Here is a 27,224-nt window from a genome sequence, read left to right as displayed (position 1 = left end):
TGTGTGCGTGTGTGTGCATTCTTCTTTTTCTTCTTCTTCTTCTTCTTCTTCTTCTTCTTCTTCTTCTTCTTCTTCTTCTTCTTCTTCTTCTTCTTCTTCTTCTTCTTCTTCTTCTTCTGATTTGTTACACACACATACACACACCAAAAGAGGGCATCGGATTCCATTACACATGGTTGTGAGCCACCATGTGGGAATTGAACTCAGGACCTCTGGGAGAGCAGTCAGTGCTCTTAACCACTGAGCCGTCTCTCCAGCCCCACATGTTCTTAATACATGTGACTTTTTAAGGAAAGACTATTCACAGCTTCATTCACAACTGGATGTTGATTCTCTAGGAGAACATAGCAGTGGCTTCCCTCCACCATTCTTGGTATCTTGGCTGGGCTATGAATTAGACCAACATCATATTGAGTAGCAGAATAAACTGAATTAGACGTGTACACCAAAAAAGCCCCTCTATGGTCAGGTGATAGAATATTATATGCCACCCTGAGCCAGGAGGGATGAGGTGCTAAGGACTGCTAGAGAGTAGGTCACAAATAACAAAAGGATCAGAGGAGGAGCTGGGGAGGTAGCTAGGTTAGTAGAGTTCTTGTCTATCCTGTACAAAGCCCCAGGTTCAGCCCTCAGCACACACACCTGTAATCCCAGCATTGGGGGGCGGAGGGAGGCCACACGAAGACTGGGAATTCTTTGCCAGTGTGGCTTACTTGAGCCCCTAACAGAACAAAAAAGGGCTCAAGAGAGAAATTGTGTAATAGAGTTGACTCTGTTATACAGACAGGGTTTTCATGGACTAAGAGTCCAGGGTTAGGGATTTAGCTCAGTGGTAGAGTGCTTGCCTAGCAAGCACCAGGCCCTGGGTTCGGTCCTTGGCTCTGGAAAAAGAAAAAAAAAAAAAAGGACTAAGAGTCCTTTCCATCACACACACACACACACACACACACACACACACATGTGCGCGCGCACTCGAGCACTCGTGCTAACATCTTGATAAAGAAGCTCCAGAGCCTGTGGCCTTGGGCCTCATGGTAGCCTCTGGCGTTCAGAAATAAAGACACACCAAACATAATTAAAAGGGTAGGAGTCTCGAAAAACCAAAAAAAAAAAAAAAAAAAGGTAGGAGTCAAGAAGACTGGATGGGGTATGGCTGCTGTCTGCCAACCCGAGGCAGTTCTGAGGGCTTTATGGACTACAGGGAGGGGAGAGAGGAGAGGAGAGAGGAGAGAGGAAAGAGGGGATTTAAATCATAGAGAGCATAAATTGCAAAGCCAAGAGACAGGTTGGTTTGAGCCCATAAAATCCAGCTTCACATGCCGTGGGAGTGAAGGACTTCAGACACTCCTTGCAGGTTGGTAGGGTTGGGTTGGGTCTGGTTTGGTTTTGTGCTCCGTGCTAGGGATTGAACTCAGGACCTTCCCCATTCATCACGGTAGGCATGCACACTTTTCTATTGAGCCACAACTCTCAGCCTAGCCTGGCTTGGAAGGACCTAAGGGAGGGAGTTGTGAGCTCTGTCTCCACACTGCCCAAGGCTCTCCCAACCACCTTGGCACAAAGCACCAAGGCCTGTGGGTAGAATTTCCTACAAGCCACCTCTCCTGGAGAGTTGCTTGAGATGCTTAGACAGGAGGGACATGCCCCGTGTCACCTGGGAGCAGTTTCTGGGAATTCCCTCTCTAGCCTTTTCAGCCATCATCCCTGCTGTCCCCTCTAGCCCCGGCTTTTCTACCTGTCACCCAGGAGGTCAGAGATAAGAAGCAGCCACCTCCTTTGCCACTTCCTCTCCCAGACCACACTCAGACTCCAGCAGCTTAGGAGGCTGCAGAGCCTGGCTTCCCTGGGCCCCTAGGGAGAGGAAGAAGGATGGCAGCCAGAACTTCCTGGGGGACCCGGGAACTCTGACCTGCACCCTTCCCTCCCACTGGGCTGAGGTGGTTAGTTGTGTTAATTATACCCAAGTCATTTCCGGCTGGCGTAAGCCCACCCACCCACAGAGCCTGCCACGTGTCAGGATGCTGGAGCCTTGGGGGGATCATCTACCCTGGGAAGGTATCCTGATCCCTGCCTTGGCCAAAGAAAAGGTATTTGTCACCCCCCTGGAACCCTCTTTTCCGTTCCTCTTCCAGGGCTCCTAGTCCCGACTTTCCACCTCCACCCTCCTTCTTGCTTGCCCCCACCCATAGCTCCCTTTCCTTCTCCTCCACCCCAGGTTTTGAATGCAATCAAGGGGCTCTGAGTTCCGTCCTAGCCTCTGACATAAACACTCTGATTGGGGCTAATTATAAGGGCCAGACTGGAAAGCTGGAACTTTGAGAAAGCTTTGGCTTTCAAACAAAGGGCTCAGAGCTCAGCCCCTCAGCCACGGTTGGCTCCTCACTAGGCCGCACCGGGAATGAACAGACGTTCTAGGCAACTGGCGGTCAAGATTCTAAACTGTAAAGTATGAGCGAGTTCTCGGTCCCAAGTCCCAGTCTCATCTCACTTAGTTTTGCCTTAGCCCTTCTGTTTTGCAAAATGTGGTGCCTTTGCAGAGAGTTTGCAAGAGCCTGTCTGGAGAGGCAGCAGGCAAGGTGGCTGGGGAAGGCTCTTAGGCCAGGAAGCTGGGGCAGGAGGTTCAGGGGTCCGGGAGGAGCAGGGGGAGGCACAGGGGAAGCCAGCTGTGACAGCCCTAGCCCTAATTAGCTAGCTTCAAAGCTGATGGAGAGGCTGTCCCACCCTGGTGTGTGCCCTGCTCACTCAGGCAAGTAAGACATTTGTGTCCTCATCAGAGAGAGAGAGAGAGAGAGAGAGGGAGAGAGAGAAATGCTGCCCACCATCACCCTAACAAGCCTCTGGACATTAGGCTACCATGCAGAATCAGAGATGGGACCTGGGATCATGGGAAATTATGCTAATCTGTGAAAAGAACCAGGAACAACAGGTGACACGGCCCTCGGGAAATGTGTGTTCTTTGAGCCAGTAATTTTATTTTCAGGAATTTATCCTAAGTCGTTGGAAAAGTGCTAAGGTTTCTTGGACATGTGCTCCAGGCTGGCTCTGTCTCTGTCACCTGACCCACTATTACCTCATGGCAGTCTTACTTGACAGGAACCATCATGACCTTTCTACCCCTGGGGACAGCAGACAGACTAAGAAAAGCTGCAGTGTGTAACTGGCCTGCCTTGCCTTTAAGCCTCTCTCCGCACATAGCTGCAGGGACCTGCCTTTTGTCCCCCCCCAAAAACACACTGTACTGCCCATCTGGCACAGTCTGCTGTGGCTGATACCTGGTTGTCTGGGAGACAGGAGAATCCCATCATCCAAAGAGAACCATCTAGTGTGTGGGGCTGTTTCTGCTTTTGTAGGTCCAGTTAGTCGCCCCTCCCCAAATTGTGTGCGTGCATATGCATGTGCAAAATTGTGTGCATGCATATGTGTGTGCAAGGTCCTCAGCCTTCCTCAGGCTGGGATTTCAGGTATGAGCTGCTGTGTCCATCACCCTGATTTCTGTCCCACAGCAGAAATGAGAGAGCTAGCTGGGGCTGGGGAGTGGACCAAACTGCCCAGAGCCCTCATAAATTTAAATGCAAGATTGTACATTCATGTGAGTGGGCCTCTTTCCGCCCTCCCACCCTGCAGAGAGCTAAGGATTCTCCATATTCTCTGAGTCAGTGCATTTTTGCCAGCAGAAGTTTAGCTTTAGGAGCCTGGGGTGATCAGGGAGCGGAAACTTCTCAGAAGGGACAATTCAGCTCAAGGGGCAGGAGTATAGCCCTGGGAACTCACTGCATGCCTCAGAGAACCCAGGCAGGTATAGCTAGAATCCGACCCAAACTACGAATCCCTCTTGGAGACCTCCCCCCACCCCCTCTCGATAATCCAGGAGTTGGCAGACTATTCGTCCACTAAAAGGAAGCCAGCGCTCAATCTTCCGGACATCCATGGAGGAATTTGTCTCAGAGAATGTAAGGGGCCTTTCTAGAGGATAACTTTTTAATATTTAAGATAAAGGACTAAGTTTGTAACAATGGGAATGTGTCTGAGGTAAGGCCAGGATTGGGGGGGGGGCGGGGACAACAGTCTAAACAGTCTCAAAGAGAGACCTGGCCCCAGAGAAGCAGCCATGTCGCTCTAGGACCTGGGAGAACACAGAAACAGCACCTGTGGCCTGTGACCTACCAAGTTTTCCTTTTCTGTCCCACCTTCCATCAAATGCAAGGCCTCTCTGCAGAAGAAAGGGTTAACACGTTTATAAGATGAGTAGTTGGTTCCTCCGGCCTGCAAAGGTGGACCTCCAAGCCCATGAATTTTAATTTGGTTTTCCACTCAACAGGAGACACTGATTCTGGCTACAGCCTACCCTTCTGAGGCCTTTTCTAGCCTACAGCTCCCTCACACCGAGGCCTAAAGCTCTCCTTCCTCTCAGAGCCGGGTTCATTAAAGTTGGGTGTAAGGGGGACTCCTCTTACATCCTCCTGCTTTCTCAAGTACCTCAGTTCCTTGGCCACCTCTTAAGGGGTGGGGGGGTTGGTTGTATCTTTAGGATCTGTGGCTCTCCAAGAGGCTAATTTATCTTTTCTCCTCCGCCCCTGTCACGAAGCCACTTTGTCTATTGTTGTAGGCTCTGTACCCCTATGTTGGCAGGAGACCTTGAGGTGGGGGGAGGGAATTGGGAAGAAAAGACAATTGTCACCTTTTCACCTCTTTCTGAGCCATTCCTGTGAGGGTACAGAAGCTGATGTCACAGAAGCACACAGAACCACGACCCTGGCAACCTTAGGGGTGGGGGGAGCTCCCCCCAAATCTTCAGCAGAAACCACCACCCCTTTTTCCTATTGTACTGGATCCCAGGCACTGAAACCTTCACTTGATTGCTGGAGTTTCACCTCTAGGAGAGGTGATCATAATTTGTGCGGAATTTAACCCTTTCCTAAAGCCTTTGTGGGCTTCTTTAAGATGTGAAAGGGACCTGCGGAGGTGACACTGCTTCTTGTCCCCCACCACCACCACTTTGATAGTTAAGGTGAATTTATATTGAGCCTTAGTGAACTTGGCACAAATAATTTGGAGAGAGACTATATATTTTGGGAAGGGGGGCTCTGCTGAAACGCCCAGGCTTTAATACAATTGCAAGCAAAGCCCCACATATGACTTCAATTACCACCAAACATTTCCACTTCCCTTCCCCCAACATAAACTAACACACACAAACACTTGGAAGTAGGGGTTCCAGCTTACTTTCTCCCTTGTCCCCAAGTCAGCCAACAAAAGATGATAAGAAATCAATTTTCCCATAACTCTTTAGTCAAACAATTGAGGCCTGGAGCCCACTCTCCCCAAACCCCAACCAAGTAGGTGAAGGGGAGAGGGGAGGAGGGGGTGTGGCTTGGTTAAGGGCAGTGGTGTTACAACCCTGTTAAACACAATTAAAGAGCTAGATCTGAAGATAATTAAATGCACTTTATTATGATGATTATTAGGTTTTAATTTGCACTATTTATTATCAAGAAACAGGAGAGACGGTTGAGAGCGGAGCTCTGGCACACTGGTCTTCAGATCGCTTCTTTAGCATGCAAGCTGTAAAGTACTCCAGGCTCGAGGGAACCCATGCCTGCTGGAAACTGGGATTCTCACACTAACAAAGATACTTTATAGAACATCTCTCAGGCCGCTAACTTAGCAAAATCCTTACTTTTATTTGTGTGCAGGGGCGGGGAAGAAACATGTTAGAAACATTCTTATCAATATCTTATGATATAGAATGTCACGTAAACACTCAACCCCACCCCCACCGCCACAAAGAGCCTGCCCAGAGAGACCTTCTAAAGCAAACTTACCCATTAGTTTTTGTTGTTTCCCTGAACAACTTTTTGCTTTTGTTTTTTGTTTTTTTTAAGGCCAGTCTTTTGTCAAAAGAAAACTAAAAATCCCACCAGCCCATCCATTCCCTCCCTCCAACCCAACCTATTTTTACTGCTTTTGGAAAAGAAAAACAACCCGAACAAAAACCCACACATAACACACAACCCAATCCTACAAACAGCTAACCTGGATCCCACCGCGGAAGAGCAGCCTACCGGGAGAGAAGGGAACGGAAGCGCCAAAGATCCCAGGGTTTGCCAACACAGAGGCTAGCGGTACCCCCAAAACCCAGGGAAAGGAGGTCATTCTTAAAGTGGTGTGTGCACTGGGGGGGATGTCAAGACACACTACACAAAGCGTTTTGTTGCCCATTCTCTGCGCGTGGGCCAGAGCTGAAACCACAGAAGGATCTCCGTGCCCACGGGGAGTGGGCTGGGGGGGTGGTGGGGGGTGGAGGCCATTCCTCCCCACATCTCCGCCCTCTCCCTAAAAGCGCTATGTTTTTTTCCACGTCTACATCTGGATTGGGAGGTTTCCAGATACTGAGCGAGCGGGGGAGACAGAACAAATGAGGAGGGAGAAAGAGGGGGATGGGGGGTGTGGAGCGAGGAGAAAGGGAAATAAAACAAAAACGAATCCAAGTCTTGTTAAAAAAAATATCCAACAGCTTCCACAGGCCCCTCGTCGGTGAGGAGGCTTGCAAATTTAGCTTTTATAGAAGTTGAGTGGAACTAACTCCCAACTCCTTTAAGCCAACAAAAATAGCGAGCAGGCTAGGTGCCTCTCCCAGCAGGCCCAGCCCTGCCAAATCACTAAAAAAAAATTCGAACCAGAGCACAGGGCAGCTTTTAAAAGGGCACTTAGAAAAGTCGAGACCTCCTCCCCCACCCCCACACCACTCTTCAGCCCTGGTGTCTTCGATTTTTTTTTCTTTTTTCTTTTAAATAGAAAATATATAATTAAATTTACAAAGACTATTTACAGTTTTAATTACAAACCTGGTAGGGGGGTGTTGGGCAGAGTTCTTTTTAAAAAGCGACCTAAAAATAAAATGGTTTTTTTTTTACCGTTCTTTATTTAAAAAAATAAAATAGGAGTCCGTAGGGTGCACCCTCCCCCCTCCTGAGTGAAGGAGGGCACGGTGCAGTCCGGACCTGGGAGAGGGGAAAGCCCGGCAGGCAGGCGAGACCGCTTCACACAGTGGTCTCGCCATGCCGGCTGTTGGTGAGACGAGTGTAGAACTTCCTCCACGAGTGCAGTGTCTTGCCGGACCAGATCCAGAAGCCCGACGTGATGCCCACGATGAGCGTCATGAGGTATTTGATCATGTAGACTGTGAAGTCGGGCGACATGCGGGGCGTGTAGTGGGCCGGGCAGGGGATGGCTAGGCTCTTGCAGTGCTGGCTTACCCAGGAGCGCTCCCAGTGCTCGCGGAAGGCCTGCTCATAGAAGTAGCAGGCGATGACGATGGTGGCCGGTACCGTGTAGAGCACCGAGAAGACGCCAATGCGCACCATGAGCCTCTCCAGCTTCTCCGTCTTGGTGCCGTCGTGCTTCATGATGGTGCGGATGCGGAAGAGTGACACGAAGCCGGCCAGCAGGAAGGATGTACCGATGAACAGGTATACGAAGAGCGGCGCCAGCACGAAGCCCCGCAGCGGGTCCAGGCTATTGAGGCCCACGAAGCACACGCCGCTCAGCAGGTCGCCGTCGATCTGGCCCATGGCCAAGATGGTGATGGTTTTGACGGCCGGCACGGCCCAGGCGGCCAGGTGGAAGTACTGCGAATTGGCCTCGATGGCCTCGTGGCCCCACTTCATTCCGGCTGCCAGGAACCAGGTGAGGGACAGAATCACCCACCAGATGGAGCTGGCCATGCTGAAGAAGTAGAGCATCATGAAGAGTATAGTGCAGCCTTCTTTCTTAGTGCCCTGCACCACCGTGCGATAACCGTCCTCTGAGAAGCGCTCATTGCATACCACGCGCTCCTGGAGAACGAAGCCCGCAATGTAGGCCACTGACACCATGGTGTAGCAGCCGGACAGAAAGATGATGGGCCGCTCTGGGTAGCGAAATCGCTGCATGTCCACTAAATAGGTGGTGACCGTGAAGAAAGTGGAAGCGCAGCACAACACCGACCATGTGAGGATCCAGAGACGGGCAAAACGAGTCTCCTCTTGCGAGAAGAACATAGAGCCGTCGGGCCGTGCGGGCTCGCAGGGCGCGGCACAATCGCGCTCACCCAGAAACTTATAGCTGAGATAGGACGGCACCTTGAGGACGCGGGGACAGTGGAAAGGGTGCTCCAGAGTGGCGTAACGCGGTGGCGAGCCACCACCGCCAGGGCCGCCCGGGGTGCCACCCGCGCCGGGCTGCAGCCCAGAAGGTGGCGCGGTGGTGAGTAGCGCAGGAGCTCCGTCCTCCGAGTGGTTCTGGCCCACGCAGATCTGCTCCGCGCCGTGACGCGGGAAATGCTCGCAGCGGAGGCGCTCGGGCCATTGGAAGCCGAACTTGTTCATGAGCGCCTCGCAGCCTTGGCGCGCGCGCTCGCAGATGGAGCGGCACGGCGGGATGGCCTGCTCCAGCACTGTGCACACCGGCGCGTACATGGAGCACAGGAAGAAGCGCAGCTCGGGCGAGCACTGCACCTTCACCAGCGGGTAGAACTGATGCACCTCCAGGCCCGCGTCTTCCTGGTTCGTGTGGCCAAGAAGGTTGGGCATGATGGTCTGGTTGTAGGCGATGTCCGTGCACAGCGGGATGGAGATGGGCTGGCAGAAGCCGTGGTCCGGGATGGAGATGCCCTTCTCCCCGTGGAACTGGGCCGGTCCGGCGGCCGGCAGCAGCAGCAGTGGCAGCAGCAGGCGGGGCAGGGCGCTGCGGGGCAGGGCGCTGCGGGCCCGCATGCTGGCCGCCGCCCCCCACTCGGCTCCTGGGCGCCCCCCAGCCCCCGCCCCCAACCCAGAGACCGCGCGCCTTCCCCGCTGCCGCCTAGCTGCCCGGCCGCCTCCCGCGTCTCCTTGCAAACTTTGCTCGCGGCCGCAGAGTTGGGGAGATTGGGCGGCGGGGGAGGGGGCGGCGCACCCGCCTGCTGGCTCGCCGCGGTCGGACTGAGGGTCGGAGACGCGGCGCACCGCTGCCCTAGCTCCTCTTCCTCCTCTAGCCTCTGGGCTTCCCCTCTCCCCACCCTCCTCTACCCAGCGACTCCTTTGTGCCTCCTTCAGCCCTCACCTCGGCCTCTCCGATCCCAATTAGTCGGTTTCAAGGGGGCCCCCACTGGCGGCCCCGCCCTCTCCTCAGCCCCCCCTCAAAAGGGATCCTTGAAACCGCCCCGTCGAGCTTTGCACCATCCCAAAATGTGCTCTCGGCCAATCAGATTTAAACTGGAGGACCAGCCCCAAGGGCTGGATTGGTCGACCACAACATAATGAGATCAGAAACCAGATGCCAAGAAAACTCTACCCCCCTCCTTCTGCTTTTTTAAAGAGACAAGCTATTATTATATTAGGAGCTGTTTGCTCAGTCCGTGATTGCTTCGGAGTCGCCCAGGAAAGATCCGGAGACACGTTTTCTCAAAGTGGCATCCGACCCAGACAACTCTAGCCTAATCTGTGGCCCTAGAGCCCAAACCCTCTGAGGTACAAGAGCTCTTTGCTCCTGCCCCTGCTCACCGCCCCCTCCCCCCTTTTCAGTACCATTTATAAAACCAAGTGAAAAATCCCGTTTAAAAAAATATATACAGAGAGAGAGAGAGAAATATGTATGTTTTTAAAGCACGTTAGCGAATAGCTTGCAAAGACGTCTCTCAATCCCTCTCAGAGAGTCGAGGTAAAAGTGTCACTTCACCCTAAACAAGGACTCCTAGAAGTTTTCCTCGCCCCTCCCCCTACACACACCCAAAAGTAACCCTCTGAAAAACGAGAGCCTGTCTCTTTAAGAGGCTCTTAAAGGGGCCGGGACTCCGGGGTGTAATTGCCCCATAGCGAGCACAAAGGAGCCCATTATGGTTCTTTGTGTTTAGTGGCACCTCAAAGTGAGAAAATTCAGGAACTCAGAGGCCAGGCTGCGGGGCTGGGGCGGGGGTTGGGGGGTGAAGTGAAGGAGAAAGGCCCGGAGCTGAGGATTCAATCCACCCCCTTTCCGAGGAAAATCTTAATTATGCAAAGTAAAGTTTAGTTGCCATAAGGAGGAGGTCTTAATCGAAAGTTAATGGCTGGGGGGGTGGGGTGGCGGGGGTGATGGGCAGTTTTGAGTAAAGAAACGACTCTCTTAGGTCTGACGAACGTTTTGGGGAATTTGCCTTCTCCCTCCCAATCCTTGCTCCGCCTCCTAAAAGCTTCCAGATTTGATCTCCTGGGAGAAAAGGGAGTTTTACCCAAACTTTAAGTGATTCCACACCAGAAAGATGGTGTGTACGGCTGGAGAGAGGGAGGAAGGCTGGGGTTGTAGTACAGAATTTCTCCTCTCACTTCTCACCTGGCTGAGGGGTGAGGTGGCCCGAAGAAATGCCCCCCACCCCCAACTCCCTTCACACTAGGATTGTAACTTTGAGGTCTGGAGAGGGAAGGGAATTTGCATGGAAATCTGTGTCTGGAACCGGATGATGGATCAATTATTTCTGTTGTCTCTCTGGAGAGAAAGAGGAGGAGAACTTGAAAAGAAGGACAGGACGACTGGGTTTAGAAAGCCGCTTTTGCTTCTCAGTATGGGCCAAATCCTCCCAACTGGCGAAGCTGCTCCCTGCAGGCATCTTGGATTGGGCTGTATTCAGAAACCGTGGAACAGCAACTTAAAGGAGAGAAGAGGATACAATGAACCTGGCCTCACCTGGTTTCGTTGTTTTGTTTTTGGTTTGGTTTGGTTTTGGTTTTTTGACTAGATGAATCATTGTAAATTCTCAGTAGCTCACACCTGTAATCTCAGAAGTTGACGTTGAGACAGGAGAATTACCAGACATTCCTGGCCAGACTTAACTGGCTGCAATATGAGAGTGAAAGAAAGAAGAAAAAAAGCCGGGTGGCGATGGCGCACGCCTTTAATTCCAGCACTTGGGAGGCAGATGCAGGCGGATTTCTGAGTTCTAGGCCAGCCTGGTCTACAAAGTGAGTTCCAGGACAGCCAGGGCTATACAGAGAAACCCTGTCTGAAGAAAGAGGAAAGAAGAAGAAAGAAGGAAGAAAGAAAGAAGGAAGGAAGAAAGAAAAGAAACAAACAAGTATTCAAGTTCTTTACAACTTGAATATGCTCTTTATTGGAATTTATTAAAGAGCTTCCCAGTATAGCCCTGGCTGACCTGAAACTCTATGTGTAGACCAGGATGGCCTCAAACTCTCAAGATCTGCCTTCTTCTAGATGTACTGTGATTAAAGGCGTGTGACACCACCCTCAACTTCCTTATTGGAGTCTTGAATATGTTTCCTTTCCCTCTCTCTTTAAGAAGAACGTGTTCTGGGGCTTGAGAGACGGCTCAAAGGGTAAAATTCCCAGAACCTCCTTAGTACTCCTGAACCTCGGTGACTCCATTTCCAGGGTATCAGACACCCTCTTCTGACCTGCGTACTATGTAAGTGTGATACACATGCAGGCAAGTAAAACACCAGTACACATAAAATAAATAAAACATAATCAATTTAAAAAAGAAAAAAAAAAACAGTAAGGGCTGGAGAGATGGCTCAGCAGTTAAGAGCACTGACTGCTCTTCCAGAGGTCTTGAGTTCAATTCCCAGCAACCACATGGTGGCTCACAACCACCTGTAATGGGATCTGAAGCCCTCTTCTGTCCTGTCTGAAGACAGCTACAGTGTACTCATATACACAAAATAAATAAATCTTTAAAAACAAAACAACACAGTAAGACAGGTTGCTATTCCTCACAGTCTAGTACTAGGAACCTCAGTCTAGTATGAAATTGAGAACATATCTCTGGTATAAGTTATACATCTTCAATTTCCATCCAGGACAAACTTATCTCCAGACAAAGGGTAGCCTGACAGACAGACAATTATCCCTTGGATCACTCCAAGTCAGAGGGATGGAGTCGGAGGGAAATGGAAATAAAGGACCTTTTTCATGCAGTCAGACAAATTTTCATTCCTTCAACCAGCTCTTCTCCAATTCTTTTGCCTCTGTCTCCCTCCCTCCCTCCCTCCCTCCCTCTCTGCTGAGTCTCAAACTCAGGATCTGGAGAATGGCTTCCACATACTCCGGATTTCTGGTTTCAGAACAACATAATTGCTCAGGGGCTGAGAGGAAAATGCAGCATCCTGGCTGTTCCTCGAAGGTCTCAAACTCCTTGTACAGTGTGAACCACGTACAGGATCACTCCAGGATGATGGAATGGTTTGTAGGGTGACATGGCTCGGTGGCTCAGCGCACTCGCTGCCAAGCCTGGTAGTTAGAGTTCAGCCTTAGGGACCAACATAGAGGAAAATGATCAGCGAATGCCACAAGTTGTTCTTGGACTTCCACATGTGCCCTCACATACAAAATAAATAAATATGATTTTTAAAACTTTAAAAGGGGCTGGGCTGGGCTCAGCGGTTAAGAGCACTGACTGTTCTTCCAGAGGTCCTGAGTTCAAATCCCAGCAACCACATGGTGGCTCACAACCACCCCATAATGGGATCTGATTGATGCCCTCTTCTGGTGTGTCTGAAGAGAGCAACAGTGAACTCATACATAAAATAAGTCAATAAACCTTTAAAAAAAAAGGGGGGGGGGGAGACTGGAGAGATGACTCAGCAATTAAGAGAACTGAGAACTAGCTGTTCTTATAAAGAACCCAGATTTGGTTCATAGCATCCACAAGCAGCTCACAGGACATCTATAACTCCAGTTCCAGGAGATCTGATACCCCTCGTGTGGCCTCCAGACATACGTGCAAGCAAAACATCCATACACATAAAAACTTTTAAATTACTTTACAAAATAAATTCCATAATCATAACTACATGAATTAAATAGTCACTTAAATATCCTTGGAGATCACTTATTGAGTGTCTAATAAGCTACATGTGTGCTTACCTGAATAGAAGGTATTGATTTGTGTTTATAAACAAAGAGTTGATATCAAGTTTATATAGTAATAACCAGAGCTGAAAATGGTTTTAAAGATTTATTTGGGGCTGGGAAGCACTGGCTGCTCTTCCAGAGGCCTTGAGTTCAATTCCCAGCACCCACATGGAGGCTCAGGACCATCTGTAATGGGATCCGATGGCCTCTTCTGTCATGCAGACATCCATGCAAATAGAGTACTCATGAAACTAAAATACGTAAGTAAAGATTTACATTGGTCAGTGGTGACACATGTCTTTAATTCCAGCCCTTGGGAGGCAGAGGCAGGCAGATTTCTGAGTTCGAGGCCAGCCTGGTCTACAGAGTGAGTTCCAGGACAGCCAGGACTATACAGAGAAACCCTGTCTCAGAAAACAACAACAACAACAAAAAAGATTACTTATTTTTATTTTAAATTAACTATATGTATGTTTCTCTGTGAGCACATGCAGTTACGACTGTGAGTACCCTTGGAGTCCAGAAGAGGGTGCTGGAGGGACTGGAGCTGGACCGATGGGCAGTTGTGAGCTGCCTGATAGAAATGTTGGAGATTGAACTTAGATCCTCTGCCAGAGTAGTACTTCCTCTTAACCATTGAGCCATCTCTCCAGCCCCAGAGCTGAGATTTAAAGTCAGGCTTGGCTGCTCATGATGGCATCCACCTTTAGTCTCAGCACTTGGGAAACAAAGACTGGCAGATCTTTTTGAAGCCAGCCTGATTTACACATCATGAGTTCCAGGACAGCAAAAGCAAAGAGCGACAGTCTGTCTCAAAACAAACAAACAAACAAACAAACAAACCCCAAAACTAAAATCAGACCTGCTTGGATGGAGATATATATTTGTTTGTTTATTTTAAATGTGGTGCCAGGGTCTAAATTCAGGGTCTTACACATTCTAGACAAGAGCTCTACCAGGCTGGAGAGATGGCTCAGCAGTTAAGAGCATCGACTGCTCTCCCAAAGGTTCTGAGTTCAAATCCCAACAACCAGATCTGATGCCCTCTTCTGGTGTGTCTGAAGACAGCTACAGTGTACTTATATATAATAAATAAATAAATAAATCTAAAAAAAAAAAAAAAAAAAGACGCCGGACAGTGGTGGTGCACGGAGAGCATGGGGGGAGGGGCAGCAGAGAGATGGCCTAGCAGTTTAGAATTTGCTGAAGGAAGCCTCAGGATTCTACCTCAGCATCTTCTGCACATATACTGCTGTATAAGTACCGCACGATGCCCTACATATATGTATGTATGTATGTGTGTGTGTGTGTGTGTGTATATATATATATATATATATATATATATATATATATATATATATATATATAATTTTTTATTGGTTTTCATCTTTGTTTTGGTTTTAGACAGGATCTTACTGTGTAGCACTGACTGTACGTTGACCAGGTCTGCCCCTGCCTCCTGAGTGGTAGGTTTAAAAGTGCCACCATGCCAAGCTACTTTGCTAAAAAAAAATTCATTTACATTTTATGTATATGAGTATTGCATGTATGTAAGTGTACTTCATGAATGCCTGGAGCCCTCAGAGTCCAGTAGAGAGTACTGGATCCCTTGGAACTGCTTGTGAGCTACCATGTGGGTGATGGGAACCGAACTCAGGTCCTCTTCCTAGAGTGGCAAGTATTCTTAATGGCTGAGCCACCTCTCCAGCCATTTTGTTGTTGCTGTTGTTCTTTGAGACAGGATCTCGTTCACTACAGTGAATGATCTGATCTGGGAACCTCAGTTCAGAAGTTTTGAACAGGGTAACTGTTTCAGTTGTGAAATGGCACATAGCTCTCCCTTGACCTAGTGCAGGCTGAAGGCTTCAGTCTCCTAAGCAGCATAAACTTCAGGCCTGGGCCACTCCATGGTTTTTCTTTTGTTTTGAGACAGGATCTCACTGTGGCCTCAAACTCACTTCTTTTTTTTTTTTTTTTTTTTTTTTTTTTTTTCTTTTTGGTTTTTTGAGACAGGGTTTCTCTGTGTAGCCCTGGCTGTCCTGGAACTCACTCTGTAGACCAGGCTGGCCTCGAACTCAGAAATCTGCCTGCCTCTGCCTCCGGAGTGCTGGGATTAAAGGCATGCACCACCACCACCCAGCCAAAGTTGATTTTAATAGAAACAGCAAGTATAAACCAAGTTTAAAGATCCCCAACACAAAGAAATGATCAGTGTTTAAAGAAACGGAAATGTCTGTTATGCTTTATGGCAGATTATATTCAAGTACCATACGATCACACTATATCCCATAACACAGACCACTGCGCCCATCTTTTGTTTTAAAACCTCACTAAGAGAGGGTAAGGGTGGGAACAGAGATGATAGGATGTAAAGTGGGGAGAGGCAGGAAGAAAGGTGGGAAGAGATGCTGAGCATGGACCGGGGCTCAGCACCCATCCATGGGTGCTGAGCATGGACCGGGGCTCAGCACCCATCCATGGGGCCTGTAGGCAGATGGATTGTGAAGCCCTGTAACCAGTGGAAGGTCACTAGCCTAGGATGGGGAGCTGTGAGTGTGACTAAGACCATCTAGAAAACACTGAATGGGAGGGCTAAAAGTTGTCCTGAGACACCAACCTTTACGGGCCAAGAAGGGAGACTGAGGAAGAATCAGGCCAGGGCAGATTCTACACAAGACAATGCCACGAGGCTTGTTTTTCCTGATCTGGGAACCTCAGTTCAGAAGTTTTATTTATCCCGCTTCAGTTGTGAAATGGCACATAGCTCTCCCTTGACCTAGCACAGGTTAAAGGCTTGCTTAACATGCATTCTCATTTCTCAAATTATATACATTTATTTATTTACTTAGTAGGTGCCTGTGCAGCAATGTGTAGGCAGAGATCAGCGGGCAACTTCCGGGAGTCAGGTCTCTCCTTTCACCATGTGAGGTCCCAGGATTAGCCTCAACCACATAGCAAGTTTGAGGCTAGCCTGGGTTACATATGACCTTGTCTGGTGGCACATGTCTATAATCCCAGCACAAAGGAGGCAGAGGGTGGGCTGTCTCTGAGAGCTGGAGGCCACCCTGATCTGTAAAGTGAGTTCCAGGCCTAATAATAAACAGAACTTTTTTGTTGTTGTTTTGTTTTGTTTTTTGAGACAGGGTTTCTCTGTGTAGCCCTGGCTGTCCTGGAACTCACTCTGTAGACCAGACTGGCCTCAAACTCAGAAATCTGCCTGCCTCTGCCTCCGGAGTGCTGGGATTAAAGGTGTGCGCCACCACGCCCGGCCTTAAACAGAACTTTTAAAAAGAAAAAGAAGGGCTGGAGAGATGGCTCAGTGGTTAGGAGCACAGACTGTTCTTCCACAGGTCTTGAGTTCAATTGTGGCTCACAACCATCCATAATGGGGATCCAGTGCCCTCTTTTGGTGTGTCTGAAGAGAGTGACAGTGAAGTTACATGCATAAAATCAATAATAAAATAAATCTTTAAAAAGAAAAAAAAAGAATTCTAAAACCGCAGGTTGATGTTAGAGAGCCTATGAGAATACTGCTTTTGGATTTCTGGAGCTGACTGAGCCCAAAGCCTCCCAGAGGAGCTTAAAGGCTTGTGTGTCATACATAGATAGCTAAGTGAACGACAGCCTACCAGTGGTTTCCTACATACCATAAACAGCCGTTCTAGGTTCAATTCCCAGCTCCGACATGGCAGCTCACAACTGCGTATAAGTCTAGTTTCAAGGGATCTAACCCTCACACCCACCAATGCACATTAGAAAATAAAAAGGGAAAGGAAAGAGACTGAGCTTAGCTCATAGAGTGCTGGGCTAGCATGAGCAAAGGCTCGAGGTTAGGTCAGGAGTGATGCTTCCTGCCTGTAATCCCAACACATCAGGAAGCTGAGGCAGGAGAATCAGGGAATCAGTGAGTTATTCTCATCGACCTGTGAAGTTTGAGGCTATCCCAGCGACACAAAATCCTGCCAAGGGGCTGGAGAGATGGATCCATGGTAGAGCTTTTCCGGAGGACCTAGGTTTACTTCTAAGTACCCACAAGGCAGCCGGCAACCAACCACCTATAACAATAGGTCCGGGGAACCTGACAGCCTGTTCTGGCCTCCACAGACGGGCAGAATACCCATACACATAAAATAAGATTAATGAATGAAAAGACCCTGCCAAAGAAAAAAAAAGAAATAATAAAGACAGAATCTACTATAGAATAACCAAAGACCTAGGTTATGGGCATCTGCTTCCTGTCCTCTCAGGTCCTCGGTGCCTGACAGCCCAGCACTGCCAAAATCCAAGGCTGCTGAGCCCGTCATCTCTCCAGCACCTACCCCTACGTTTCTGGAAAGGAAAATGGGCTATAAAAGGATTAAACAGATATTACAGAGAATCTATTAATTAAGGGCTTTAATTAGTACGAGCCCTCGCCTGAGCAGAAACAAGCGTGGGTGGCTCAGGGCAGACTGGGAAAAAGGAGGCTCGGGCATCTATGCTGGGTTTTGGTGAGTGAAGAAGTTCTTTTGGCTGAGTCTACTTCTTACGCTGAAAAACTTAGGGGCCGTGGTAATAAAAGCATCAAGCATTCTGTCTCGCAGAACCTTCTAGAACCTATCACCAAGAGGACAGGAAAGGGAAAACCTGAATTGAAGGTTATAGATGTGGAAGAGGCCTGAGAGGGATTTTGCGGGTCCCCGCTGGGAAGGCTGGCTTTTCACTTTGGGGCTCCCCGCACTACTCTTGCATTTGGGAGGGGCCATCTAATTCACTCTGCTGCGGCCTCTCCTTCTCTCCCTCCTTTCTCCCAGGATTTCTCCCCTTTGCCTCCAGGCAGGGGGTCACCTCGCCCCCCCTCCCCTCTCTCTTTCCTGTAACTTAAGCCCTTGTTGGGAGTTGGAGGAGCTGGGCGGGTTTGAGAGGAGGCCCCACTGCTTTTTCAGGGTGGAATTGAAACCATGGAGCTGAGCTTGTGGGGTAACACAGAGGGGGGAGGGGAGAGAGAAATCAAAGCCGGGGCTGCAGCTCCATCTGGAAAGGCAACTTTGATTTACTAGCTAGGACCTGGCTCTCCCACCACCCCACCCTTCCCACTCCCCCTCCTTCCCTTGACTGGGCTTTGTGGGGATAACTGGGGGATGGGAACTGGCCTCTTTCCCCAGCATGAAAACCACGTCTTGTTGTGGGAGGACCCTCCAGCAGGAGCAGGCCTGGGGAATCCTGGATGTCTTGCCCAGCTGCAGGCACTTCTTAAGGTGGTCCAGAATCCCAGGAACTGGGTGTGCAAGGTCCTCAGCCCAGGCAGTTTCAACCCTGTCTGGCTGAGCCAACTCTTGTCTCTGAGATCGGGGTTGGGGGACACTGCATGGGGATCTGTGAATATTTTCTGATTATCTATGGCCTAGGATCCCTCTAAACTGTTAAAACCAAAACAAGCCGGGCAGTGGTGGCGCATGCCTTTAATCCCAGCACTTGGGAGGCAGAGGCAAGCGGATTTTGAGGCCAGCCTGAGTTCCAGGACAGCCAGGGATATACAGAGAAACCCTGTCTCGAAAAACAAAAACAAAAACAAAACACCAAACCAAAAAACAAACAAACCCAAGGTTGGAAATGAAAACTACTCCTTCAGGTAAAGTGCTTACCATCCAAGCCAGGGACCCAAGGCACGTGTAAAACAACCAGGTACAGCCCTGGAGGTGAGGAGGGGCTGGGCACCCAGTCAAGCTAACTTTGTGAGCTCTGGGTTCAGGAGGAGATCCTCTCTCAAAACACTAAGGTGTCTTGGTTTGATACTCAGGACCCTGCATGGTGAATGGAGAAGACTGACTCCTGTAAGTATCCTCTGTCCCTGCCTATGCTCATGAGAACAGAGCAAACTGTGAGTGTGTGTATGTTTGTGTGTGTGCACACACGCTTGTGTTTGTGTGTGGGTGTGTGTATGTGTGTGGGTGTGTTTTAATTCATTAATTAATTTTGAGACAGGGTTTCTCTACATAAACCTGGCTGTTCTGGAACTTACTATGTGGGCCAGACTGGCCTCAAACTCAGAAATATCCATCTGTCTCTGTTTCCTGAGTGCTTGGACTAAGGGCATTTGCCACCATGCCCAGTAAATTTGTAATAATATTACAAAAGTAGTTTTGCACCAAGCGACCGTGGCATACACCTTTATTCCTAGCACTTGGGAGGGAAAGGTAGGTGGTGGATCTCTATGAGTTCGAGGCTAGCCTGGTCAACAGAACTAGCTCTGGGAAGCCAAAACTACCCAAAGAAACTCACTCAAAAAATTAATTGTGCAATATTATTATTCAAAATAATCTTTTTAAGATTTATTTTATGTCTATGAGTAGTACACTGTCGCTGTCTTCAGACACTCCCGAAAAGGGTGTCAGATCCCATTGCAGATGGTTGGGAGCTACCATGTGGTTGCTGGGAATTGAACTTAGGACCTCTGGAAGAGCAGTTGGTGCTCTTAACCACTGAGCCATCTCTCCAGCCCTCAAAATAATTTTTAAATGTAATATTTTGATCTTTAAAATATTTGTATTGCACTTATTTATTCTTTGGGGGGTGGGGCATATATATTCTTGGGAAAGTGTGAACCCATGTCTACTCATTCCATATAGGGTACCGAATGTAGATGAAAGTACAGATACCACCAAAGTCCAGCTTGGTAAACCAATGAGTTTTATTGTGGTTACTTACAGGAGTATGGGTGGAGGGTTACTTACAGTGGCAGAAGTCACACGGAGACAGCTGCATCATCAAAAGCTTACCCCAGCATGGATGACAGGCACAGAATCTGGGAACCCAGCGCTCACTGCACAATTTTGCAGACAGCTTCAGAGGTTGGAGCACCTCCTCCAGGCAGCTCAGCTGTTCTCAGAGTGTCTCTCGGCAGTTCATACTGTTTATATAACCTTGGAGAGACAAGAGCCTAGTCAATCTGGTCAGTTTCAGGAACTTCCTAAAGTTTTTGAGTTGTTTACTTCTTTAGTTTTTTTTTTTGTTTGTTTTGTTTTTTTTAAAGGAAGGAAGGAAGGAAGAGAGAAGGAAGCATATTTTCAATTTTTTTTATAAAGATTTATTTATTTATTATATGTAAGTACACTGTAGCTGTCTTCAGACACTCCAGAAGAGGGTGTCAGATCTTGTTACAGATGGTTGTGAGCCACCATGTGGTTGCTGGGATTTGAACTTCAGACCTTCGGAAGAGCAGTCGGGTGCTCTTACCCACTGAGCCATCTCACCAGCCCTACTTCTTTAGTTTTAAGGGGCTTCCCTGGAGGCTGGCATGTTTTCTCTGGGAAGAAATTGCTATGGAACCCCACAGCAGCCTGTGCAGGTCAGAGAACAACTTGCAGGAGCTTCTCTCTCTCTCTCTCTCTCTCTCTCTCTCTCTCTCTCTCTCTCTCCCTGCATGTGGGCCTCAGCCTGGAATTCAGGATGTGGTATTTGACAGTGATGCATTTGCCTGCTGAACCCATAAAACTTTTTTTAAAAAATTTATTTATTGTTATATGTAAATACACTGTAGCTGTCTTCAGACACACCAGAGGAAGGCGTCAGATCTTACCACAGATGGTTGTGAGCCACCATGTGGTCGCTGGGATTTGAACTCAGGACCCTCAGAAGAGCAGTCAGTGCTCCCAACCAGTGAACCTTCTCACCAGCCCCCTATAAAACTTTTTAAATACATAAATGAGGTGAAGAGCTATGGCCCACTTCTGGCTTCATCTGGCTTCATCGTGCACCCATGTGCAATGAATTCTGCATAGACACTGATTAGAGAAAGGCTCACGTCCAAACACTTACACACATACCCACCGTTGTGCAGATTCTTCGTGCTGAAGTTCAATGTGAATTATGGAGGAGGCTGGGTTCCCATGGAACACAAAGCCATTTTGGGTGGAGCTATGATACTCTCTCTTCCCTTTCTCAATCACTTCTCCCTTCTCCCTGCACCCCAGCCCCCACAGGCTCCCTTCTCTCATCACGGCCTTAACCTTCTAAAGGTTTTAGACACTCTCTAGCCAAGGCTCTACAATGGACATAGGATCCCAATGATGCCCAACCTCCGCATCACGAGTAGAAAGAACACTGAGTCCTAACTTGAGAGGACGTTCATGTTGGCTTGCGGTTCCAGCTGGTCCTTCTCAGTGGGACACAGCAGAAGGGTCCAGCCCCAGACTCTTGGGTTCTAGGCAGCACCTTCTTCACCTTGCCAGTATTTTCTGTAGGGTTTGTCATGTAACTTTAGGATAAGTGAGAAGAGAGAACTAACTGAGCACACACTCACCACAAATTCAACTCTTCTTTTTGAGATAGAGTTTCCTATATCCCAGACTGGCCAAGAACTTGCTATATAGCCAAGGAGGGCCTCAAATTTCTCATTCTCCTGCCTTTACTTGCCAAGTGCCACTGTGCCCGGTTCCAGTAGAACCTTTTTTAAGAGCTCAGCTGCATCATTGGAACTCCTAGAGTCTACATACATTAGAATCATGGGAGAAGATTGGGTGTTGTTTCTTGGCCCTGCCTGCTGATCCAAACTTATAATCTCCAAATAACCTGCTGTGCATTCTGGACTTATCTGCTTTCCAGTCTGTTCAGTCAGAGTCTTGACAGGCCCAGTTCAGTTCTGTTCTATACTCTGACTATTCAGCCACAGTGTCTGTTCGCTACACCACACTTGCAGCACTGCAGAGGATAGGCATCTATCTATTCCACGCTGCTCCGGTACTTTGGGAAGACAGAAGCGTCATCCTCTGGCCTCTTTTGTAGTATGGGTTCCAGATTCCAAATTTTTTTTTTGTAGTGTTGTGTGTGTGTGTGTGTGTTTGTGTGTGTGTGTTGAGACAGGGTTTCTCTGTAACCCTGGCTGTCCTGGAACTCACTTTGTAGACCAGGCTGGCCTCAAACTCAGAAATCCCCCTGCCTCTGCCTCCCAAGTGCTGGGATTAAAGGTGTGCGCCACCACCGCCCGGCTCCAAATGTTTTTGAGGAAGGAGAGACAGAGCCAATCTCGGCAGTCATGAGCCAGACCCAGTAAGACGCTGAACGTCTGGAGACCCCCGGTCACCCGGACAAGCTCTCCTGGCACCTTTTGCTGATGTTCAACAAGATCACAGACCTCAGCTTGAGAATCTTCAGATAGCTCTGTTAGCTTAGGATAAAATCCTGCTGCAAAAGCGTCACCTTGTGCATCAGGGAAAGACAAGTCAGCCCTCACGGCCTGTCCCAATATTGCTTTTTTTAAAAATTGATTTATTGATTTTTTTGTTTGTTTGTTTTTTTCGAAACAGGGTTTCTTTGTGTAGCCCTGGTTGTCCTGGAACTTGCACTGTAGACCAGGCTGACCTCAAACTCACAGAGACCTGCCTGCTTCTGTCTCCTGAGTGCTAGTATTAAAGGTGTGCACCACCGCTCAGCTTTTCTTTCCTTTCTTTCTTTCCTTCTTTCTTTCTTTCTTTCTTTCTTTCTTTCTTTCTTTCTTTTTCTTTCTTCCTTCTTCCCTTCCTTCCTTCTTTCCTTTCCTTCCTCTCTCTCTCTCTCTCTCTCTCTCTCTCTCTCTCTCTCTCTCTCTTTCTTTCTTTCTTTCTTTCTTTGAGACAGGGTTTCTCTGTGTAGCCCTGGCTGTCCTGGAACTCACTCTGTAGACCAGGCTGGCCTTGAACTCAGAAATCTGCCTGCCTCTGCCGCCGGCTTTTCTTTAAAAAAAAAAAATTTTTTTTTTTTTACTTTTATTTATGTGTGTGTGTATCTCTGTTTGTGTGTGTTGCATGCATGCAGGTGTCAATAAAAGCCAGTTAAGAGCGCCAGATTCCCTGGAGCTGAAGTTACAGGAGGTTGTGTGTTCTCTGGGCATCAAACTCAGGTCCTGTGAAAGAACAAGTGTTCTTAACTACTGAGCTACCTTTCCAGTACCCAGCCTGATATTAGTGGGGTTTGTTTGGGTTTTGTTTGGTTCTGGTTTTTTACTTTAAGATACGTTTTCTCTGTATAGCCCTGGCTGGTCTGGAACTCACTATGGAAAACAGACTGGCCTATCCACTTGCCTCTGCCTTCCTAGTACTGGGATTAAAGGCGTGTGCTGCTAAGTCTGGTGGCATGGGCTTTTTGTTGTTGTTGTTGTTCTGTAACCATTTAGAAGCACAGCCCTTCCTTGGACAATATCTACTCTTGGACCCCTCCTGTTTCAAAAATTACCTTTCACTTTCTAATAGACAGGTTGGCTACCTGCTCTATTTCTTCACTTTGTGGGCTTTCTTCTTTATTATCTGCAGGGCAAGGTCCTGCGGTCACAGACCACAGCTATAATAACCATTACAGCTTGGAGGCCTGTCCAGGATTCTACAGAACACTCACAAACCATAAGCAGCTCAGAGCCAAAGTCTGCCCTCGCTTCTTTTCCTTCAGGGTATGCTTAAGAATGTGAACCAGCCAGATATCGGTGGTTCCTTTAATCGCAGAGGCAGAGGCAGAGAGGCAGAGAGGCAGAGAGGCAGAGAGGCAGAGAGGCAGAGAGGCAGAGAGGCAGAGGCAGAGAGAGGCAGAGGCGACAAGAGACAGATGGATATTCATGAGTGGGAAACCAGCCTGATCTAAGTCTACATAGTGAGTTTAAGAACAGCTGGGGCTATGAAGACAGGCCCTGTCTCAGAAGGAGAGAGAGAGAGAGAGAGAGAGAGAGAGAGAGAGAGAGAGAGAGAGAGAGAGAGAGAGAGAGAGAGAGAAAGGAAGGAAGGAAGAAAGGAAGAAAGGAAGAAAGGAAGAAAGGAAGAAAGGAAGAAAGGAAGAAAACAGAAAAGAAGTTGGGCCATTTTGACCTCCAGATCCTAAAGAAAAACCAAAGAAACAAACAACAAATAAAGGATGGATTTTTTTTCTGTCTTCAGGCTTGGCCAGAACACCAGACAGAAAATGGGAAGACATGACCCTCCCCAGAAAGAAGTATTGATTATCATACTATATTATAACACTTGTTTTTCTAGGTGGGGGGAAATGGTCTGACTTTCCTTGTGTGCAAGATTTTTTTGCTTTGAGAGATAAACCTGATTTATATCAAAAAAAAAATGTCACATGAGGGGCTGAAGAGATAGCTCATCTGGTAGAAGTGTTTGTCATTATATAGAGGACCTAGGTTTGGATATCAGCCCCCACATGGTGGCTCACAGCCAGTTCCAATGAATCTGATGCCCTCTTTTGAGCCCTAGCAAACATGCACATAGAACACACACATGCATGCAGGTAAAATACTTATACACATAAAATAAAAATAAATCCAGCTTCTTTTCCGGAGGTCCTGAGTTCAATTCCCAGCAACCACATGGTGGCTCACAACCATCTGTAATGGGATCTGATGCCCTGTTCTTGCCCTCTTCTGGCATGCAGGTGTACATGCAGTTAGACTATTCAGGCATAAAAACAAATAAATCTTTAAAAAATAATAATGCCGGGCAAGGGTGGCGCACACCTTTAATCCTAACACTTGGGAGGCAGAGGCAGGCGAATTTCTTAGTTCGAGGCCAGCCTGGTCTACAGAATGAGATCCAAGACAGCCAAGGCTACACAGAGAAACCCTGTCTTGAAAAATAAAAATAAAATAAATAAAAAAAATAATAATGTAGATCAAAAACCAATTTTTTTAAGCTGCCTGGAAGCCTGGAGCTTGGATTGTATGAGAACGTACTGCTCTATCAGAGCACCCGCATGTCATTCTCACCACCCATGTAACAGCTCACAACTAAACTCGAGTGCCAGGGGATGTGATACCCTCTTCTAGCCTCTATGGGCAGCAGGAACACACATGGCACACATACATATATGCAGAGAAAATACTCAGGTTCAGAAAATAAAAATAGATCTTTAAACAAACAAACAAACAAAAAGCCACTGGATTGGTGAATCCTATCTCTGATTCTGACTCAACCCCAAAGCCTTTATAAGCATCCCATCAGGAAAAAAAAACCTGTGTCATAGAAGAGGAAAAGCCTCCTAGATAGGGGTAACAAAAGTCCAGACTCCCTCTCTTTTGCCCTTGATAGAGGCATACCTAGGGCCTGATGGAAGATCCTAACTGGGTCCATATTCTCCTTTCCCTCCAAGACTGAAGGCAGATTACAACTGATCTCAGTAAATTCTCAGAGCCTTCTGATTAATAGATATTTCCTGGGAATTAGCCCAATCTTATGATTTGACATGAAAAGACACACCAATGTTTAACTGAACCTTAACAACCACAGCAGACTACAGTTGCTAGACTGTGGGGGGAGCGAATGTATAAGGTAAATTCTGCAGGGGACTAGCATTAATGACTCAGGAAGGAAATTGTCTCCCTGCTGATGGCAGGCAGTCCCCCAGGAGTGACACTGAATGGGATTGTCTCCTGGGGGGACTCAGACAAAAGCATCTCTTACTGCACATCTTAGAAGGCTGAAAAAGAACCTGCACTAAGCCATTCAGTGACTCCAAGCTCTCCAGTTGTGCAAGGAGCAGAGATTCCTACAGCCTCCCTAGAGCAACCCAGGGAGGCCCTGATTAAACAGACCACCTCACATCCTGAGTCAAAAGAATTCCTCTTGTTCTTCTTCTTTTTTTTTTTCTTTCTCCTTTTTCTAATTGAGATTTAAAGCCAGACCAGAGGTGGCACATGCCCTTAATTTTAGCACCTGGGGAGGCAGAGGTAGGCATTTCTCTGGATCTCTGAGTTTGAGGCTAGCCTGGTCTCCAGAGCAAGTTCCAGGACAGCCAGGAATATAAAAAGAAGCCCTATCTTGAAAAACAAACAAGCAAACAAACAAACAAAGATATATATTTGTTATTGTGTGTACATGTGTGTGCTTATATGGGTTGATGGGTATCATATACATGCAAATACCCATCAAGGCCAGAAGAGGGCGTTAGTTCCCCAGACACTGGGGTAGCTGGTGGTTGTGAGCTTCTATGTGGGTTCTGGGAACAAGCCCGAGTCTGACGCAGGTAAAGGCTCCTAAATGCTGAGCCTTCTCTCTAGCCCTGAGGGACTCTTGATTTTTTTTTTTTTTTTTTTTTTTTTTTAAGTTTTGACTGTTGCTTTTTTTTTTTTTTTTTTTTTTTTTATTTATTTATTTATTATATGTAAGTACACTGTAGCTGTCCTCAGACACTCCAGAAGAGGGAGTCAGATCTTGTTACAGATGGTTGTGAGCCACCATGTGGTTGCTGGGATTTGAACTCTGGACCTTCGGAAGAGCAGTCGGGTGCTCTTACCCACTGAGCCATCTCACCAGCCCGACTCTTGATTTTGATATATCATTTTTATACCTCAGGCTACCCTGGACATTAGGCAAGAGATCCCCTAGATCCAGCTGGGCAGTGGTGGCGCACGCCTTTGATCCCGGCACTTGGGAGGCAGAGATAGGCGGATTTCTGAGTTCAAGGCCAGCCTGGCCTACAAAGTGAGTTCCAGGACAGCCAGGGCTATACAGAGAAACCCTGTCTCAAAAAAACAGAAAAAAAAAAAAAAACAGGAAATCCCCTAAGTCCTAATAATATCCTATAAGCTATTTATTTATTTATTTTGCTTGTTTGTTTGAGACAGGGTTTCTCTGTATAGCCCTGACTGGCCTCGAACTCAGAAATCAACCTACCTCTGCCTCCCAAGTGCTGGGATTAAAGGCGTTCACCACCACTGCATGTATATCTGTGCACCACATGTGTGTAGTGCCATCAGTGGCCAGAAGAGGGCATTGTATCTACTGGAAATGGAGTTACAAACAGTTATAAGAAACCATGTAAGTGCTGAGAATTGAACCCTGGTCCTTCGGGGGGGGGAAAAAAAAACAGCAGCTAACTGCTGAACCATCTTTCCAACCCCTATGTTAGACAAGTTTCTCAACAGTGCCACCAATTTAGTCTACAATCAAGACCAAGAGGAAATCAAGGAAAGAATCATGTCACAAGACAATGCTCTGAGTGTGGAAGGCAAAACATTTCAGATGGGAGTGCCTGTAATGGTTTGGAAATGCTTGGCCCAGGGAGTAGCATTATTAGGAGGTGTGGCCTTATTGGAGTGGGTGTGGTCTTGTTGAAGATGTGTCACTGTGGGCATGTCCCACCCTCATCTTAGCTTCCTGGAAGTCAATCTTTTCCTACAGGCCTTCAGATGAAGATATAAAACTCTCAGCAGCCCCCCCCCCCCCGCCACCCCCCCACACACACACCATGCCTGCCTGGATGCTGCCATAATAATGGACTGAACCTCTGAACCTGTAAGCCAGCCCCAATGTTAAATGTTGTCCTTATAAGAGTTGCCTTGGTCATGGTGTCTGTTCACAGCAGTAAAACCCTAACTAAGACAGTGCCCAAATGGAAAGCAAGGCTTTCTACCTGTACCTCCTTTTAAT

The 27,224-nt window shown here is 47.9% G+C and overlaps 1 protein-coding gene across 1 annotated transcript; it reads right to left on the bottom strand.

Annotated features, from left to right (window-relative positions):
* Window positions 1–5,426: 5,426 nt before the first annotated feature.
* Fzd2 (frizzled class receptor 2) lies at window positions 5,427–9,054 on the bottom strand. Its single transcript, NM_020510.2, has one exon. The coding sequence runs from the start codon at window positions 8,751–8,753 to the stop codon at window positions 7,041–7,043; it is 1,713 nt and encodes a 570-aa protein (NP_065256.1). The 5' UTR covers window positions 8,754–9,054; the 3' UTR covers window positions 5,427–7,040.
* Window positions 9,055–27,224: the final 18,170 nt, after the last annotated feature.

This window comes from Mus musculus, chromosome 11 (genome assembly GCF_000001635.26).
Source record: "Mus musculus strain C57BL/6J chromosome 11, GRCm38.p6 C57BL/6J".
NCBI classification, from domain to species: domain Eukaryota; kingdom Metazoa; phylum Chordata; class Mammalia; order Rodentia; family Muridae; genus Mus; species Mus musculus.
This window is presented reverse-complemented; position numbering and strand designations above follow the sequence as displayed.

What these genes read in the sequence shown, in the direction of transcription:
- Fzd2 (NM_020510.2), bottom strand. Translation starts at nt 8,753, where the DNA reads ATGCGGGCCCGCAGCGCCCTGCCCCGCAGCGCCCTGCCCCGCCTGCTG.